The 18,581-nt window shown below is 40.9% G+C and overlaps 3 protein-coding genes across 4 annotated transcripts; 1 reads left to right on the forward strand and 2 right to left on the reverse strand.

Annotated features, from left to right (window-relative positions):
• The first annotated feature begins 3,663 nt into the window (after positions 1-3,663).
• Positions 3,664-9,970, forward strand: hnf1a (HNF1 homeobox a). Its single transcript, XM_040154610.1, has 10 exons — positions 3,664-4,164; positions 5,262-5,461; positions 5,729-5,909; positions 6,797-6,999; positions 7,158-7,300; positions 7,399-7,540; positions 7,630-7,818; positions 7,893-8,008; positions 8,131-8,215; positions 9,560-9,970. The coding sequence occupies exons 1-10, from the start codon at positions 3,866-3,868 to the stop codon at positions 9,688-9,690; spliced, it is 1,689 nt and encodes a 562-aa protein (XP_040010544.1). The 5' UTR covers positions 3,664-3,865; the 3' UTR covers positions 9,691-9,970.
• Positions 9,920-12,081, reverse strand: c19h12orf43 (chromosome 19 C12orf43 homolog). 2 transcript variants are annotated; one of them, XM_040154611.1, is made up of 6 exons: positions 11,797-12,081; positions 11,491-11,521; positions 11,102-11,200; positions 10,900-10,991; positions 10,726-10,813; positions 9,920-10,633 (listed from the first exon to the last, which is right to left on the reverse strand). In XM_040154611.1, the coding sequence occupies exons 1-6, from the start codon at positions 12,071-12,073 to the stop codon at positions 10,273-10,275; spliced, it is 948 nt and encodes a 315-aa protein (XP_040010545.1). In that variant the 5' UTR covers positions 12,074-12,081; the 3' UTR covers positions 9,920-10,272. The 2 variants fall into 2 exon arrangements, with proteins under 2 accessions (XP_040010545.1, XP_040010546.1); XM_040154612.1 differs by having other exon boundaries at positions 11,893-12,076.
• Positions 12,082-12,172: 91 nt separating this feature from the next.
• On the reverse strand, positions 12,173-18,574 carry unc119.1 (unc-119 homolog 1). The gene is made up of 5 exons (XM_040154613.1): positions 18,221-18,574; positions 16,752-16,865; positions 15,903-16,011; positions 15,609-15,781; positions 12,173-15,502 (listed from the first exon to the last, which is right to left on the reverse strand). Exons 1-5 carry the CDS (start codon positions 18,453-18,455, stop codon positions 15,390-15,392), a joined length of 744 nt encoding a protein of 247 aa, XP_040010547.1. The 5' UTR covers positions 18,456-18,574; the 3' UTR covers positions 12,173-15,389.
• Positions 18,575-18,581: the final 7 nt, after the last annotated feature.

Here is an 18,581-nt window from a genome sequence, read left to right on the forward strand (position 1 = left end):
TTTTTTTTTGGTTTTTTTTTTCAGGAAATTAATATCATGTGCCATTAATTTGATCTGCGAAGGAATAATACAGACACAGCTTTCAGCCACAGTAGGCCGTGTGGCAGGCTGCTCTGTAAATGTTGTGTTGTCCGTACAGTGCAGAGTGAATCCGTTTCACAGCTATTGGCCAACAGTCAGACGTAGGGAATTACTTATCAGTCCCCATCTCCAGTAGCCTGTTTAAATAATATTAAGTACACATGGAGCAGATGTTTCTCTAATATAATGTCATACTACTCCTTTAACATACCTGTAATAGTGTGCGTGAGGGGCTTGAATAACAACATACGGTTACATTTCCCATCCTCTACACAGGTATCAGTGATAGTGACTAATCTACTGACTACTTTCATTACTTGATGGGTTGATTTGTATCAGTGTTCCCCTTTGCAGCCCTAGATATCACTTTTGGCCATGTTATTGTCTGTCTTAATACACCTTCCATAATGCAAATGCGGTTATGCAATGTGGTATAGAAGGAGGTTTGTGTGCCCATTCATTGCTGGGGTTTAAGTATTTAATTAGAACCAAAGCCAGCTCCGGCTAATCTTCTCAACACTGACTCAACATGTGACTTGGTAACCAATGTTAAGGCCAATCAATAGCCTGAGCAATTCAAAAAAAGACAATGGCGGCTTTGACTTGCGAAGATAAAATGGATCGTGTCCTGCGCGCAGCTCAGAGTTTGTGTCAAAGTTTGGAGCGTGAAGTCGGGGGTTTAGTAGTTTTGAGTGCATGCTGACACTGAAACGCATAAGAACAAGCCAAAAATAAATAAATAAATACTGCTGGTTATGACTGGACAATGCATCTATACCTCAGAGCAACACCACAAACTGAGAGTGTGTAACGCAGGATGTCTGGGCACAGATTTAGATTTGTGATTGTCCTCTCTAACACAGTTTATCCTCATAGAGTGCTGCAGCCAGTGTCCTGCCCGCACACAGGCCTACTCTATCCTCTGCAGACCAGCAGATGAAGCTCTGGAAGTGGGACAGGGGCTATTTGGACAGGAATTAAGGGGTGTGTTAAATTTCTGCATGCATGATCAATGGGGTTGAATGGCGGGGTTGGGAATGGCAGGGTTGGGGATGGGCGGGTGGATCGCTGGGGGGGGGGGGGCACACTAAGCTGAGGCAGAGAGAGTTAGCGGGGACAACACATACAGAAGCCGCCAGCAATTGCTCACTAATGAGAGATGGACGGTGGATTGTATGTCATTACCAATCAACAAAACTTTTGAGTTCTCTGTAGAGGGAAAATGCAGGCTCCAATGTGTGCTGCATGTGGTCTTTTCGATAAACCCAGCTTATGTGGTGGAGCATTAGTCACGGCGGTATCTGAACTGTTGGAAATCCACACACACTGCCCTCTGTCTGTTTGGTGAGGAGTTTCCTCTGAATAGTACAATGGGACTTAATTACAGGTCAGTGGCATGTCTCAGGGAGATAGAGGGAGCTCTGTTACCCTTCCAAATACAGTAGAATGCTATCTTCCCAAGGGTGGGGTGCGGTAACACCAGCTCCAAACAAAAAAGGTGCTGATAGGCTGAACCTGAGAATGGTATAAGGTGTTCCAGGCAGAGAAAGTGAGCCTTCTACACTGAAAGAGAGAGAGAAAAGATAAAGGACTACATTAACTCTCAAAGATTTTCTCCCATTCAGTTTGCCCTCTTTCCTTTCCAGTCTGCTTCCAACTTATCATTCCTGCCAGCTTTCTTTGATATAAAAAAGTCAGCGAGTTTTTAATCGATTCCACAAAATGGACATTCTTTTTGCATTCAGTGACACTGAGGCCAACCGGCCCCTTCACTCGAAATCACGAAAGGAAAGATACGTTTTTGTTGCGATGAGTGAAGACAAAAATAAGACAGTGGGGTGAACATGGTTAAAATATCGACAGGCGAGCAAATGGAGCGTCAAATAATAACATAATGGTTACAACCGTAGGTTATTCATGAAGGACTTATCAAAACCAGCCATTACAAGTGCCTTACAGGGAAAATAAAACGTAACAATACACATACAAAGTAATATTCAGACACAAAGTGAGAGTGGTAAACAATAAAAATTGAGATCAAGTCATACATATGTATCACATGTTACCAGGGGTGGAAAGTAGCTAGGTACATTTACTCAAGTACCGTGCAATTTTGAGGTACTTGTACTAAAAGTAAAATCAGTATTTCCATTTTATGCTACTTAATACCTCTACTCCACGACATTTCAGAGAGAAATACGGTACTTTTTACTCCACTACATTTATTTGACAGATATAGTTAGCATTTATTTTTCAGATTAAGATTTTACATGCAAACACATAAGCTTATAAAAACAATACATTATTAAATATCAAACCAGGTGTTGCCAACCATTGTGGCTTGTGTGACCTTACAATGAATCAGTGTCTAGTTGTGTGAGCTGTTTGCAGTTCCACTAAAGGGACATTTCCCCTCTGGTTTCATTTTCATAACTGTTTGAGGCCAAAGAGGTAAAAATGTCTTAGATACTCCAAAAAATGAAGACAGATTTGTGATCCCCAAACCCCTTTGTTGGTATGTTGTTTTAAAGTACCCAACTATACATAAAGAAGTCTAAATTAGCTCATCTTCAACCAGCTGAAAGAATACAAGGTCATTTTAACATTCATTTTCAGTATTAACAATCTAATAATATTATATAAAATAATATACCAGTCACAGTTTTAGTTTTGATACTTTAAATACATTTTGTGATAATACTTCTGTACTTTGCTTATGTAAATGCATACAAGCATACTTTAAAGACACACACACACACACACACACACACACACACACACACACACACACACACACACACACACACACACACACACACACACACACACACAAACAAAAACAAAAAACAAAATGAAATAGCTATGAGGACATCTTTTGATAAAAAGACATTTTCAGAAATGATTTTAAAAGAGGAGACTGATTTTAAAAAGCTGTCACAATGCTCACCTCTTACTCCTCTCTTAGTCTCCTACTAAATGATGGAACTAATACTCAACAGAGAAAACACTGTGTGTACATAACAGCCCACAACATTAAGTCACTTACAGAGATACATCCGCAAACTGGCCAGTTCTGATGTATAGATGACGCAACAGCACTCTCAAGTGGCACATAGAACAGGTGAAGCCATGTTTCTGTTCGGTTAATCTAATGTTGGTCTGTGCCTTTATCCTGTTAAACCTGGGCCTAATATTGACAATTTTAAATAATTGCTTCAAAATTAAGGTTCAGAATGTCCATAATTCCAAAAAAAAGGGGTGAGAAGAGATTACCTGAGTCAGTTTCAGTGTGAAATCAGAAATGTCTGTACATAAAAACGCACCTCACAACTTTTCTGTCACGTTATCTGAATTTGTCTTCTATGTCTGCTTTGAGACGCGATCTGGTTGCCTTTGCAGCTCTTTTTCGCAACGGTGACATCCCCTTACTTTTATTTATTGTTTTTAAATTGCACTTTGGTCCCTGTTGGGGACTGAGGGAGTGGGGACAAAGTTCACAGGGCACATGTAAGGAGGAGGGGGTGAAGAGGAGGAAGGTTAAAAAAAAAAGAAAATTGACCTTTGAAAGCAAAACAGCAGGTGGAGAGCTAAAACCAGGCAGCTCAGGACACATCGGGAGGAAGTTCAACACAGAGGAAAATGAAAGTTTACGTTCTGTGGAGCTGAAGACGGACTGCAAATGAAATAAGGCCCAATGCTGCTGTCTGGCTGTCATTTGAATGTGGTAGTGCACATGAGAGCAGTGTTTGTTTGCGAGGCAGTCGCGAGGTAAGGCATCAGACTAATGGAGGGAAAAGAGACGGCCAGGGCGGCCAAGGCGAGGCCGAGCCGTCTGACTGCCCTTCAGGAGCAGCTGATCTGGGCCCTGCTGGGATCTGGATTGTCCCGGGACGTCTTGGTCCAAGCCATGGGGGAACTGGAGCAGGACAGGACGAGTGCTGGCGCCGAGAGGGGAGAGAGGGGGGATGGAGAGAGCTCCGAGGAGGGAGAAATGGATTTCCCACCGCCTATATACCGAGAGATTGAGAAGCTTACCCCAGAGGAGGCGGCCAAACTGAGGGATGCAGTCGACCAGCTACTGCAGTAAGTAGGTCCCAGCACTTCTTGGGAAGCTCCATGGCAACAGCAAAATCACCTTAATCTCTCGCTAACTGCTGTTTTCAACGACAATTTGTCTGTGCCTCCCAATAGGACTTGATCAAGTAAAATTTGAAAATGCCTTTACCACTTCATCAGCGCTGTTTTTGATACCCCTTCCTCTCATTTACCTCATGCACCTTCAAATCTAAGCACCTGAGAGTTGAAACAACAGTTTACCTGTTAAACCCTCTTTTCCTTAAGCTTGCTTCCCCTCTCTTGACCAATTCCTCCCTCCTTCTCCTGCTTCTCTGCCTGTGTCCCTCTCTCTCCGCAATCTGGCTTCTGAGGCGAATTTAAAGAGGTTCCTCCTTTGCTAGTTACTAATTACCCACCCCCATCATTATTCTCTGGCCATTTCTTAATAAATAAGCTACATGCATAGGTGAAGATTAATGGAGTAGGGCTGGTCATGTGAGGGTATGTTTACACAACGCATGAGGGATATTTCTACATTCAGTTTGAAGACCTGATTTTTCATATTTGGAATACACGCTGCATTTATTGAACAACCTATTGAGATGTAAAATTTTAATTTGTAATGAAATTATACATTAAGTAATAAAAAGTAAAGTAATTAAAATGCTCTTCGACAAGCTGTTCAAAAATATCTTATTACAGACTATTATTAAAAATTATTTGTGGGGTGAATTTGAATCTGTTGAAGTTAGGGATTTTTTGCAGTTTTGTGTCTTTTTGCTGCTTGACAGTTAGAAAGTGTTAACTTAGGCTTCATAAACCTTTTACACGTTTCTCCCCTCCATTGATTTGAAAGGGTTGGACTTTGCCCCAGTGTGCTTTCCCTTATCTCTCTCTGTCAATAAGCCTCACTCCACTTCCCCCTCAGTGGCCATGCCTTATGTCCAATGTTGTAACAAACTGTGCCTGTTAAGCACCTTTCTAGAGGGGGTTCAGCTGTTAGAAATAGCTAGAAATACTCAGAAAAGAAAAATAATACACAAAAAATTAACATGAGAAACATAAAAATACACAAGAAGATGCAGTGGGCAAATACACACAAAAATGATGTCTTTCTCTAATAGAGAGGACCCCTGGCATGTTGCAAAAATGGTGAAAAGCTACATGCAGCAGCACAACCTCCCTCAGAGAGAGGTAGTGGAGTCCACAGGACTCAACCAGTCCCACCTCTCCCAGCACCTCAACAAAGGCACGCCCATGAAGAACCAGAAGAGAGCTGCTCTGTACAGCTGGTACGTCAAGAAGCAGTGCGAGATCAGCCAGCGTGAGTACTGAAGTAGCCGTGGAGCTGCAAAGACCCGAGTTTCTGCTTTCACACACTGTTCACATTTCACTCACACACACACACACACACACACACACACACACACACACACACACACACACACACACATGCACACACACACGCACACAGACACACACGCACACATTTTCACACACCCCTCAAATATCAGTTCTCTAAGAGACTGACACAGAAAGTTCTTACAGAAATATGTAAAAAAGAGAAAAACACACCACCACTTCCTTCCAGAATTTACCAATGCCAAACATGGCCTTACATCAGTGGAGGAGCAAGGAGAAGATACAAGGAAAGGACGGAGGAACAGGTTCAAGTGGGGTCCAGCATCCCTGCAGATCCTTTTCCATGCCTACGAACGACAGAAGAACCCCAGCAAAGAGGAGAGAGAGGGGTTAGTGGAGGAGTGCAACAGGTGAGATATAGTGACAGTACCAAGACGGAACAGGGTTTTTTTTCCACCTATTTTTTACAGCCTTGCTGAAAACTGAAACTGAACTGAAAAAGCCCCTGAAAGCTTGGTGTCTGAACCCATGCATTTCTCTATAACCATAAATATTCATGACTATATTTTTGTGCAAATATCTCATGAAAGTTTCTACAGAAAGCTGAATGAATTTAGTGACTTTTCATCCAGTAACATCATCAAGTCAACATTTCAGTGTGTCCAATTCTTTGGTTTATGACGTAATTGTTACAAAACTAATGACATTCTGATCCACTGCAGCTGTATTTTGTGTTAAGCGCTAATTAACAAATGTTAGCATGTTAACAGGCTAAACTAAGGTGGTGAACCCGGTAAATATTACCTGCTAAGCCATGTTAGCATGCTGGTGCTAGCATTCAGCTCAAAGCACTGCTGTGTCCAAGTAAGGTCTCAGAGAGCCACTAAGTTGGCTTTAGACCTTTAGGCTTGTTTCGGTCAGCTATTTTAATTAGCATTTAAATATTATATTACACAAGACTACTGAACCTTTTAAGTATGTGGAGACTGACTGGAGTGACAAGTCTTAGAGTGTACCTCTATAGAAAAACTTTGTACAGTCTGGACCACTGGTTAATTTACCCAATATCTGAAGACATGATAGTAGAAAAAACACTTGTGGCCTTGGTAGGTTTTTCTGGTGCACAAGCTAAAACCTACAGTATGTTTAGTGACTGTAGGCGACTGGTCAAACTCACAGAGGTTTGGAGAAAATCTCTAATACTATCTTGTCAAATTCGTATGAGCAGAAGCCTCAAGCAGACAGCGTATACCTTTAAAAGGTAAAGCCATGTATCCGCATGCTCTTCCTCTCTCAGGGCAGAGTGTCTGCAGAGGGGAGTGTCCCCCTCTCAGCTTGCTGGACTGGGGTCCAACCTGGTTACTGAGGTTCGGGTGTACAACTGGTTCGCCAACCGCCGCAAAGAGGAGGCCTTCCGTCACAAACTGGCCCTTGACACGCCTTTCACCAACCAATCTGCGTCATCTTCTAACCTAAACCTTCCACAGAGTCCTGAGCACGGTAATACTCTAACTGCCTTCAGGCAAGCGTGAAAAGGTTAAAAAGACCAAGTGAAATATAAGAGTGAACTCAACACTGTGAGTGTGCTGTTAATACAAAGTTTGACTTGCCTTGGCCAGATGTTGTCGTTTTGGGGACTGACTGATGTTGTTTTCCAGATGTGAAATACAGCCAGCAAATCCTGTGTGACACTTTGAGCTCAGCCAGAGGTAGCGGGGGAGAGAGAGTGGGGCGTCTTGTGGTCAGCCCTGTTCAACTGGAGCCGAGCCACACACTCCTCGAGACCCATAATCCCAAACCGGTAAGAACATGTGTCATTGTTCTTCACTAGTTTACTGTATATTGTAGACGACCTGCATTTCCTGCTGCCATAATGATCATGTTGTTCTCTGGTCTCAGGTGTCCAGCTGTGGCCCACTGCCCCCAGTAAGCACTCTGACCTCCCTACACAGTCTGTCTGCCTCCCCTGCTTCCTCACAGGGCCTCATCATGGCCTCACTGCCCAGCGTCATGAGCCTGGGGGAGTCCTCACTTCTCATTGGTAACATTTGCTTGCCAGTTTCCTTTCTTTTCTAAGTAAGAATAAAAAAGCAAAATCTGAGAACCATGTCTTTGCCTGTTGATTCCCAGGTTTAACCTCCACGCAGCCTCAGTCCGTACCTGTCATAAACAATGTAGGGGGTGGTTTCACAACGCTTCAGCCGTTCTCATTCCAGCAGCAGCTTCACGCCTCTCCGCAGCAGCCAATATCACAGCAGCTTCAGAGTCACATGGGTGCCAGTCCGTTCATGGCAACCATGGCGCAGCTGCCATGTCACAGTAAGGCTACAGCATTAAAATGAAATGAGTTTAAAATGTTGGGTATTGATTCATTCATCTGTTCCTCATTTCAGTGTACAACAAGTCGGATTCACCCCAGTGCCATTCCTCCAGTCTGTTGTCACAAGCCATGGTCATCACCGACAGCAACAGCCTGGGGACTCTGACCAGCCTCACTGCTGTCAGACAGGTAACTGGACCTGATGGGCTGGTCTATTATGAATTTTAGGAAAAAAAAAAAAAAAGCTTCATAGCAATATTTGGCATTATATTATTTGGTTAAATGTCCTTGATTTTTTATTTTTGGTTTAGATTCTAACAGCAGATGCAGAGGAACAGACGGACCAACCTTTACAGGAAGATTCTCTGCACCTGCAGCCACACACACCTGTGCCAGGTACACAGCTGTACATACAAGTGTACTCCTGGACATCTACATCTCCACATCCTACTAAAAGAGTTTTGGGTTGAATTCATGGCTGATATCCTGCCTATGAATATTTCTTTGACCATTTCAGAGCCACGTTTATCATTCAATATGACACAGTCAGTACAGGATGCATAAATGTTGCTCTAAAGTCTGTGAACCGTGGCGTGGGTAAAATTGTCTGGTATTAATCTGATAGATGAATTTGAGAAATTGTAACGTTCTGGATTGATGTGTTTTTGGAATTGACATTCACTAATTCATTTTATCACATAAACTCCACCAAGTGCTCCCAACGATTTTAAAGGAACATTTTGGGAAATACATTTGTCTTCTTGCCACACATTAGATGAGACGATTAGTGCCACTCTCCTATTTGTTCATTCAATATGAAGCTGGTGCCAGCAGCTGATTTGCATCGCTTCGCTTGTTGCCTGGCAACCCCGGGATGACAGCAATCCCAGCAATACTCCAGGAAATCACTACTTCTGGTCAAGAAATAGTCCGACACGTAACATCGTTTTTAAATTCTGGTTTTTGTACAGATTAAACAAAGAAGATATAACGTGTTAATTACAGAGGTTTAGAGCTGCTGGTAGTTGGCAGATGTTATCAGTTTCCCCGTTTCAAGTCTTGATGCTAATATAAGCTAACCAGTCACTGGCTCCCCCAATTACATAGTAGTATTGCTCTTCTTATCTAAGTCTCTACAAAACCTTTTTCTTTTAAATTAGTTAAAAGACTATGTACTTTCCACGATGCCTTCCCTACAACATTAGATTCTCTGATGTAATAGTATGTTTTGCTTCCTTTAGTGGTGGTAAAAGCTCTCTTTACTCCACATCATCGCTTACATTTCAGTAAAAACACTTTCAACAAGTTCTGGTTGATCGGAGTGTGTACATAATCCAGTTGGGTGATTACCCATTTCCAAAAGTGTTTGATTGAGCCCTTGTACAATATATTTTGCAGATGTCTTAATGTGGCATTGAAGTCCCAGTATTCTTGCCAAATCTTTTAAACTTTTCATATGATAATTAATAACACTTTTGACCTTAGCTTTACTTAATGCGACCAGTATGTCGACTGGCTGTGATTTTAGGGACCTTTTGGCCAGTATTTTGGCATCCTCATTGCCCTCCAGACCTAAAAGGGCAGGAACCCTTCAGAAAAAAAAAAAACACTCAAACCTATGCTATGCAGTCTGAACAGTACGCAGATGATTATAGCGCTGTTAGCATTCTCCAGGTATCACCTATAACTCTGTGCTGGAAAGAAACATTCAAAGCTAATTTTTAATTTTTTTGTCAACAGCATCTTCTGAGAGCTTGGAGCTGTATTCTGCCTCTCAGACAACAGACAGCCATCAGTCTCACCTCCTCTCACCCTCAACAACAGACATCAGCTCCTACATTCCTACACAAATGGTTTCTACTGCGCAGTAGAAGTACTCTGGCAATGTAGTGTCTCCTCATTATCAGCTGGACTCTGACAGTGTTTTGTGATGGACAGCTACCCCCGGTGTAAGTTTCCAGAGAGACCTGGAGTCAGGGGCCACGGGGACGATTCAGCTTTGATGTTTCAAAGACTCTATGACTCAAATGCCATACAACTGGAATATGAATAAGGATCCACATTGGAGAAGATTTCATGCAACAGAGAACCAACTGAAAATCAACACCAAAATGCATTTTTATTAAAATAATGTTTTTTTTTAATATTCAGAAATTGTAAATTCAGTTGAAACTTGTGCACTGCATGTTACTGGCATTATTTTTTAACTCACTGCCTCAGAATGCTTTTTTCACATTTTAATGAGTCTCTTGCATGACAAAGTAAAAACTACTTCAAGAATAACCATGGCAATGGTATTAAAAAATTTTTAGTGAAAAAATGGCTTCCAAAACTATCCTCAAAATACTTTGAATGATATCTCACCATCTCAACATTTCAAGCTTGTGACTGAATATGGCAGAGTGGAACATAGACAAACATACTAGAACAGTAAAAGGTGATCCATAAGAAGATCAGGTCAAAGCTTCTTCCTCTTTGTTTGCTTCTCGCTTCTTTTTCTTTTTCTGTTTTACTTTGACTTGCATGTGTTCCTTTTCTGAGTTCCCAGGCTCACCGTTACTTTGAGCTTTAAGAGGAGAACTTGCACAGTCCACATGCGCACTTTCCTCTTGATACGGTTTCCTCTTTTTCTTTTTCTTATAAACATAGCTGTCTTCTCCCTCTGCCACTTTTTTCTTTTTCTTTATATTTCCTGAGCAGGGAGGCTCTGTCGAGGGAATTGAGAGTGTAGAGGACAGTGACGAAGAGGGTAAGAGATCTTTGACCGACACCGCTGCCTCTCTCAGCCTTGTTTCCATCTCACTGTCGCTGTCACTATGAAAGACAGAGAAATGTATAATGTTACATTCAGAAGTATAAAAAAAAAAAAAAAATCAACGTTTTAAAATAATGTACTGGATAAGAACCTTGAGCTAGGAACTGGCCGACGCCTCACAGGGGCTTGAGGCTCCTCAGCTGTCTGTCCCGGGACCGATGTAGAAAATAGACGAAATCCTAAAAAACGTGGATAGCCATGCTTAAAGAGAAGGCAGCAAAATTCCCATAAAAGCAGTAAGGGTTAATAGAAAGAGAAACGTTACCTTTATCATCATTATCATCATCGTCACCACAACCACCACATTTTGCTGATTCCACACAGGATGAAGTTGTGTTCTGCTTTTCTGTAATGTAACTTACAGTAACACACATAGCATAGATGAGGTGTAAAAATGAGTGCATTCTTCCCTTACAAAATTAAAATCACTTTGACACGCCAAACTTCTCTGCAAAAAGAAAAATTACCTGTCAAGAAGATGTCCCAACTTTTTAGCAACGTGCGTTCGAAACCCTTGACTGACCTGGAGCTCGTTGCCATCGTGATCATGGTCAGCAACGATGACACTGGTGCACAGTAAGAAAATACTGAAGCTTATTCATTTTTAATTATTCAACCATTTCACAGTTCATTTTCATTGGGTCTGCTTCAAGCTGCAGATGAAAAAAATCTCTTTATAATATAGCTGTGATAGGGATACATACAACAAGGTTTATCGCACTTCCTGTGGTATCTGTAACTGAAAAGCTAATTATGCAGGCTACAAATACTACGTGGGGATACAGAACCTCCATTACACTACTGTTTTCTACATAATGGCCGTGCAATAAGTGATTATTTTAAGGAAAAGACATACCGTTTTGACTGTTTCACATTGCTGTCCCCTTCTAAAATACACAAAGATGGCAACAGTCATCCACAGAGATAACATGTATTTAATGAAGTACTGTACCTCTGTTTTCATAGACTAGCATGATACTCAGGGCTACGCTAAAACTTAGGTGCTTGAAGTTAAATCCCATAAACTGCAAGAGGTTAGAGGAAGGCAATGGGCCCTGAGTCTCACGAGGAAAATGTCTATTTCTGAAAGGCATGTAACTTTAAGTTTAATTACAACTAACACCACTGTGCATGAATCAGAAGTACTATGGGTGGACCTCACCGGGGTAATGTCGTATTTCTACAGGGGTCTGTCTGCCGTGCATCACTGCTGACTTCGTCTCGCACCACAAACAAAACCAAAAGAACCAACTTTCACCTTTCCCTTTGTCAGTTCGTGTCTCCCAAACTGCTTCCTGACATCTCTTCAGTGCTTCGTCGTCACTACTACTGGAGTCGTCAGACACACCGACCATCTTTTTAACTGGGGCCGCCATGATAAAGCATGTGCTGTTGGTGTTGTCTGTTTTGAGCTGAGGATTCTGGGTAATGCAGTACATTCGTCAAAGGGGAACAGACAGAAATAGGCCTTTATATCAGATATGTGTTTTTATTCATCGCTGACTTCATGCAAGTTGGAAAAAAAAAATTATTTGGCCTAGACCAAATCAGAGTAAAAATAAAATAAGACTGGGAATGTTTATTAAAATCCTCATTGTAATTACAGAGGAAGTCAAAGATCTTGAAAAACAAGAGTTTGTGCAAAAATGTCATCATTCCATGAAAAGTAAAACCAATCTAAAAGACTTGGACTCTAACTATCTATGTTATTTTACATTTTCAACACAGAGCAGTGGAGTTCAGAATTAAAAAAAAACAAACAAACAAATGAACAACGTGCCTGATTAATGTCATAATAAAAAGGGGAAAGAAAATAATGGGAGAATATTCAGTTTTTTCAACAACTATCCAAAATCAGGCAGGTTTAAAAATATTAGCTGCAGAACTTGCTACATTTTTGTGAGTTACAAATATAGCTGACTTAGTGTAAATATGCATACCGGTACATACAACCAGGTTTTAATTTTATTGACAGGCCAAATTATCATATTACCTGCTTTGTTTACCATTCAATTAACATGCTATTTGTGATGCCAGCTGGAAGAAAGAAAAGTCCCCAAAAATCCCTGATAATTTATTTATAAAGAGCACTAGGTTTTCAACATCAACACATTTTGCAGTCGGCCAGTTTTATTAACAATAAATCTGATATGACTAGAATGTATCATTTGTAAAAGCAGCCAATATAAAAAGAGGAATCCATGCAATGGGTTACAGATTGGATCTATTACTTTTTTGGGTCAGTCATGTAGTGTTTTTGTGCAGATATACAAAGCGCACTCACTTCTCAAGGGATTTAGATCATCAGATTTTAAAATAAAATACCACTGACTCATACTGTATGGCAAAACAATGTACAGTGTTCCCTGCTACGACAACAACAGTGCTGCTAGCCAACAGTCCAACTGACATTCATCTATTGACTCCAACAGTTGAGGTTTGTATGGGGTCATTGAGCAAAGATTGCGGCTGTCCAAGTGTGTGCCTGATATCACACTTGTTTGACTGTGTTATTGAAGGGCTACACAATGAGTTGTCACTGATTATTCCAACTGTAAAATGTAAAGGTTTATATGAACAAACATGATGAGTATATGAAATGTCTTAACGCAGGCTGTACGACATCCCCTGTTTCACACATGTCAGTACTGGGAGATGCTGTAAAATATTATATTGATCAGAGAGTGTAACGTGAGGAGCAGAATTCTCTTCACATCAGATTATTGGATGAGAGAAGCATCGAACTGCAGTGTCTGCCTTACAGCTGAATGAATCACAAGGTTCTCAGATATTAAATAACACTTTGAACGCTTGGACACAAGGCACATGGAATCGATATTATAACTCATTAAAGGAAAGAGAAGCCCAGATCATTTGAGTATGGAAAAAAAGTTTTTCAGACTGTTCTGGGGGGTATGCATGATCTAACTGATTAACTGCAAGTTACATATGTCGTTAATCCAGCAATTCTGACCATTTACAAGGTTTTAGAATTATTTCTGACCTTTCAGGTAGCTGCTGATTTCCATTCATTTCTGTACAATATGAAAATCAGTGAAATGGAAGTAGCTAATCACAGTGGATATTTAGACTGGAAAAGGTGTTGCAAGCAAGAACTATTTTCAAACTCCTCATTGTTGGTGCGTTCAATGAATATGAACATCCGACATCTGACCTTCAGACTCTGCTGCCAAACAGCAACTTTTACACACAGTTTCCAGACTTTAGGAACACCCTTCAGTATATGCAAAATAATTTAACAGTATCACTGCCTCCTGAATGACCACGTACTTTAATCAGCGCCTCTCTGACAGTGTCAATAACATGAGCATTATAGGATTAACTAAGGTTGGATCTATTGCAGGGCTCTAGTGAAAAGTTGCATTAGATTGTACACGTGTACCTAAGAGACTGGAAACTTGTGTATGATAAAAATATTACACAATTTGTAGTAAACAAAGCCCATTTACTACAAATTGTGAAAAATCACCGGTAGCGTCCTTTAAACAGCTTCCAAAAGTAGAAAAAGAGACAGCTCAACTTCTGTATTTATCCTAGTAACTCATTAAATCAACTACCAAGCTACATCTCTCTGTACTGTCATGCTGTTTGCTACGGTGGTAATTCATTGGTAATCTGAGAACCTGAGTGCAGAACAGCAGAAGATACACTCAGCAACTAGTTTAATGGGTATACCACACAACTGACCAAACTCAGCTCCTACACAGTGGGATTCACAGTGCTGTTGTGCCAAATACACCACGAGAACAGACCTCAAGAGAATAAATGACCCTGTGATTATACACTGGAGTGGGTAAAACGGGCAGAGCAAACAGTTTTAGACATGGACGAAGATATAAAGCAAGATGTGTCAAGTCCAGTAACTTAGATTCTGCAGCTATCTTTTCCTAGCCGTGCATCGCAGAGTTTGGTAGAACAAACACTAGATTCCCAGTTGACAGCCAATGATGTAAAGGTTTTTGTCATAATGAATGTCAGAGATGAAATGAGAACCTGAAGTCATGGAAAGAGCGCTGTTGCTGTGGTTGAATTAAAAGTTGTTCTACTAAAGAAAAGATTAGTCAACCAACCATATCAAATGGACACCGAGCTTAAATATCTGTCGTGAACAGCTCCAATGACTAACAACTTTTAGTAGATATTTAAAGAAAAATACAACTCAAACAATGTCAACTAGTGTTACACGATCATCTAGGACTAACAATACTGTAAAACATCTAGGTAATGCTCACTTTTCCTTACGGGGAACACAACTGTCACTTGCAAAAGGTAGTTCAAATAAACCTCAACTGATTACATCTATATATTTAGGTAAATGAAGTAATAAGCAACACAGTCATGGCTTTGCCATGAGAGGTCTGTGACTCAAAGTGTCCCTTTCCAGCAGAGACGGCAAGAAACTTAAGGCAAAAGTGTTCAAGCAGTAAAATGATACTTGTGTGACAAACCAAAAGACGGAAAAAAAAAGAGGCTTCAGTCAGATTTAACTGAGAAATATTTAAGAGAACATTCCTCGGAGTCCCAGAAACTGAGCTCTGTGAGGTATTGATGAATGGATCCATGATTTCATATCAAGGCAGATATGGTCTGTTGGTTCTGAAGAATGATGTCATGTTCGTTGGAATGTCCAAAAAGGAGAGAATACTTCTGTCCACCGAAAAGAAGCTTTTGGATGGTTGCAATCCAAGAAATCAATCCCCTGGGAGGTATTGCACACATTTTTTCCTTCAGGTATTACAGACCGCCATTGTAGGCATAGTCTGCCTTGTTGTGCATGATGAGTTTGTTGTCCACAAAGTAGAAACTGTCCGATCTGGTCTCGTAAGGGTGCTCCACCATTTGGCGAACTAGAGGGGTTGAAGGACAAACAACCATTAATATATGGATTAATGTGCAAAATATCGACCCAATAGAATTAACATTAATGGCTGACCAAAACAGACAAGAACTCACTAAGGTCGTCTGGAAGCTGTGGAAACTCATAAATGTGTTCGCATGTGTTGCGGCTGTTGGGAATGCAAAAGCCAAAGTCGAAGTCGAAATTCTTGAGAAGGCGCCCCTGGAAGTAATGCCGCTCAATCATACGAAAGCTGTTAATTGGCCGGTCACCCACTGTGAACTCCACACTGTAAACAGAAACAAGAAAGACAAAATTTATGATTGACTGTTAAGAGGTTGACAAGAAGAAGGACTGATTATTATTCTCTTAGCTATTTTCATTCAGAAAGTTATGGTCCATTTACTTACGTTGCACCAACAGTGCGCAGTTTTAGGAAGGCGGGTGTAAACTGGTATCTGACAAAACGCCCTGCGCTGGTGTCTACATCTTCACTCTCCTCTTCACTCTCCACAGGACCTAATACAGAAAAAACGTTCATCTAACTGGTATCCAACATAGACAGGATATGCAAACATTATAATAATTGTTAGTATGGATAGCTACATAGTTAATTATATCTTTTGAAAGATACATGTCGTATTATCTGTTACATGTTAATGCTCAACATAAAATTCTTTCCAAAGAATTATTCAAATTATCATTCACCAGATATTTTCATAAGGCTGTGATAAAACTGATTTGATTGACATAGTATGGTTAGAAGGAGCAATGTCATATGAATTGGGTGTTGAGGAAAAACTGAGGTTTCCTAATTTTTAAAAAATCTGAATATGTTATACATATGCAGTGTTTCCCATACATATTTATTTGTTTTGAATATTTCCAGGCTTCGACCAGTGCTGCTGTGGCAGCTGAAGCAACAAGAGAGGGTCAGAAAGGGATAGCTGTAGCTAATGAAGAGACACATGTAGGAGATGAGGAGGAGGAGGACAGCAGCCAACATGCTGCTGTGGGAGAACCGGCTAGGGCAGAAGCAACAGGTGAAGTGTAAGCTGACAATTACTTATTTTACTGAACGTTGGCTTTACAAGAAAACGTGGCATGTCGCATGGAATAAATCTCCATGAGAAAAACTCTGTAAACTTTATGATTAGTTGCATCTATAAATTGTCTCATAATTTGTGCATTTCATTGTCTATCCTAAATTTTAAGAATACTGAGCTTGGTGGATTGGCAAACGTTAATACGTCACTTACCACTGTTAGGAGGCTTGGCAATCTCAAACAGGACTGTCCCTGTCTCCAGATCTCTGATTTTGAAACGTGTAAAGTCAATGTTGTAGATATTGTCTTCAGGTTTGCAAAGATAGTCTGGAATGTGAAATAAAAGTGTGAGTTCATGTTAAGAAAAATATATGTAGAAAGTGAGCAACCACCCATCAGCAAACAGTCCAACTTCACTAAAAATTAGTCTTTCATATTTAATTAGATCTACTGGTACTTATATGATGAATTTTGTGGCAAGTCACAAAATACTTTGGAGCACAGAGCTCACCCTTACTTACAGAACTGAGATAGCACTTGATGAGCAATCAGGGTTTCAGTATCTGTTTTCTGGCTCCTGCGAGTTGCGTAATGTTGAGTAATGCTTTAGCACAGGCTTCCAGCTTTTCAACAAATTGTTGTGAGAGAGAAGGAAAGCAATTGCATTGTTGCCTGGTCTGTGAAAAAGCCAAAACAATGGGAGGCATTAAGCATTAGCTGCAACTGTGGTAGACAGGGTGTCTGATGACAGACCCTGGGGTTTGAGTCAGAGGGTTCAAGTAGAGCAGTTACTAGTGGGGTGGAAGGTGATGAGAATTTCAGGGGCCCTGAGAGAAAGGTTGTATAAAAATGCCCCTTTAGACTACTTCAAGTTCCACTAATCATTTTTTTTTTATATTAACAATGGATCAAACAACTGTGTGTGAAACGTAAAAGGAGTCACTAGTAGCGACAAATGCACAAAGAATTATCATCCGCCTCTGCAGTCTCCCTCAGTTCCACGGAGCGCTTTAGCATCTTTTAGCTTGTTGTTTTGGTTATCCAGCCCAAAACTCTGCTCTTATCAACCTTGTTTCCAGCAGCAGCAGGAAGCTGTTTTGATGAATAAGCGCTGCCAGCAACAAACGGCAAACAGACAAAGACCAGGACTAGTTGGTGATCATGGTGAAGCCAGATATTTCCTTCACAAAAGGCTGGAGACCAAAATAAGGCTAAAAGTTTAGTTAGTAGCCCTACATTCGTCGGGTGGAAATAAGAATATCTGCAAATAAGTCTTTGTCTTTCTGATCTTTATAAGATCATAATATTTCAGTGTTGTGTTTTCCACTCCTTGGCTTCCCCCATATGGCCAAAGACAAATTAATGCAGCTTTAAAGACAGGACGCCCTGAACAATATTCCTTCTGGGTGGCCCAAATTCCTAGCTGCGCCCCTGGGAACATCCTTATTCTTTGGTTAGCGCCAAAGAATGAGAATGCCCAACTCAAAACACAGATATATAGCGTTATGTAGTTCACTAATTTAACATTACTCAGTAGGTCCACAACTAGTGGACTTATTGGTCAACGGGTCTGAAAACTAAACGCTTAGCCATAATTAGCATTGGGTAAATTAATGATGCCCTTTGAGTGGTGCGATTTTACCGAGTTAAATTAAAACTAAGTTAACGTTCACATAAATTACCCTCCGTGACAGCCCGGAGACCCAGGACATGGTCCGGGGAAATATCTCTTCCCAGAGCCCGGAGTTCATCCTCTGTGACCACAGGCCACTTATCCGTTTGACTGCGCCTCGACTTCAGCTTCTTCAGCATTCCTCCACCAGTCTTTCGATCCCTGTGGGTCGTCTCCGAGCGGCTGTCTGCGTCCACCTGTCCCCTGTTGGCTTTCTGTGTCGGTTTGTTTCGAGAACCGTTCATACCAGACACTGTGGCAATAATGAAAAGAGTTGTTGTGCTTTTCAATTCGGGAGCGACTTGACAAACTGCGGGTGTAATTTCAAGATGGCGTAAAACGTGTACGAGAGACGGAAAAGTAAGATTGTG

Source organism: Xiphias gladius, chromosome 19 (genome assembly GCF_016859285.1).
Source record: "Xiphias gladius isolate SHS-SW01 ecotype Sanya breed wild chromosome 19, ASM1685928v1, whole genome shotgun sequence".
Taxonomy (NCBI): Eukaryota; Metazoa; Chordata; class Actinopteri; order Istiophoriformes; family Xiphiidae; genus Xiphias; species Xiphias gladius.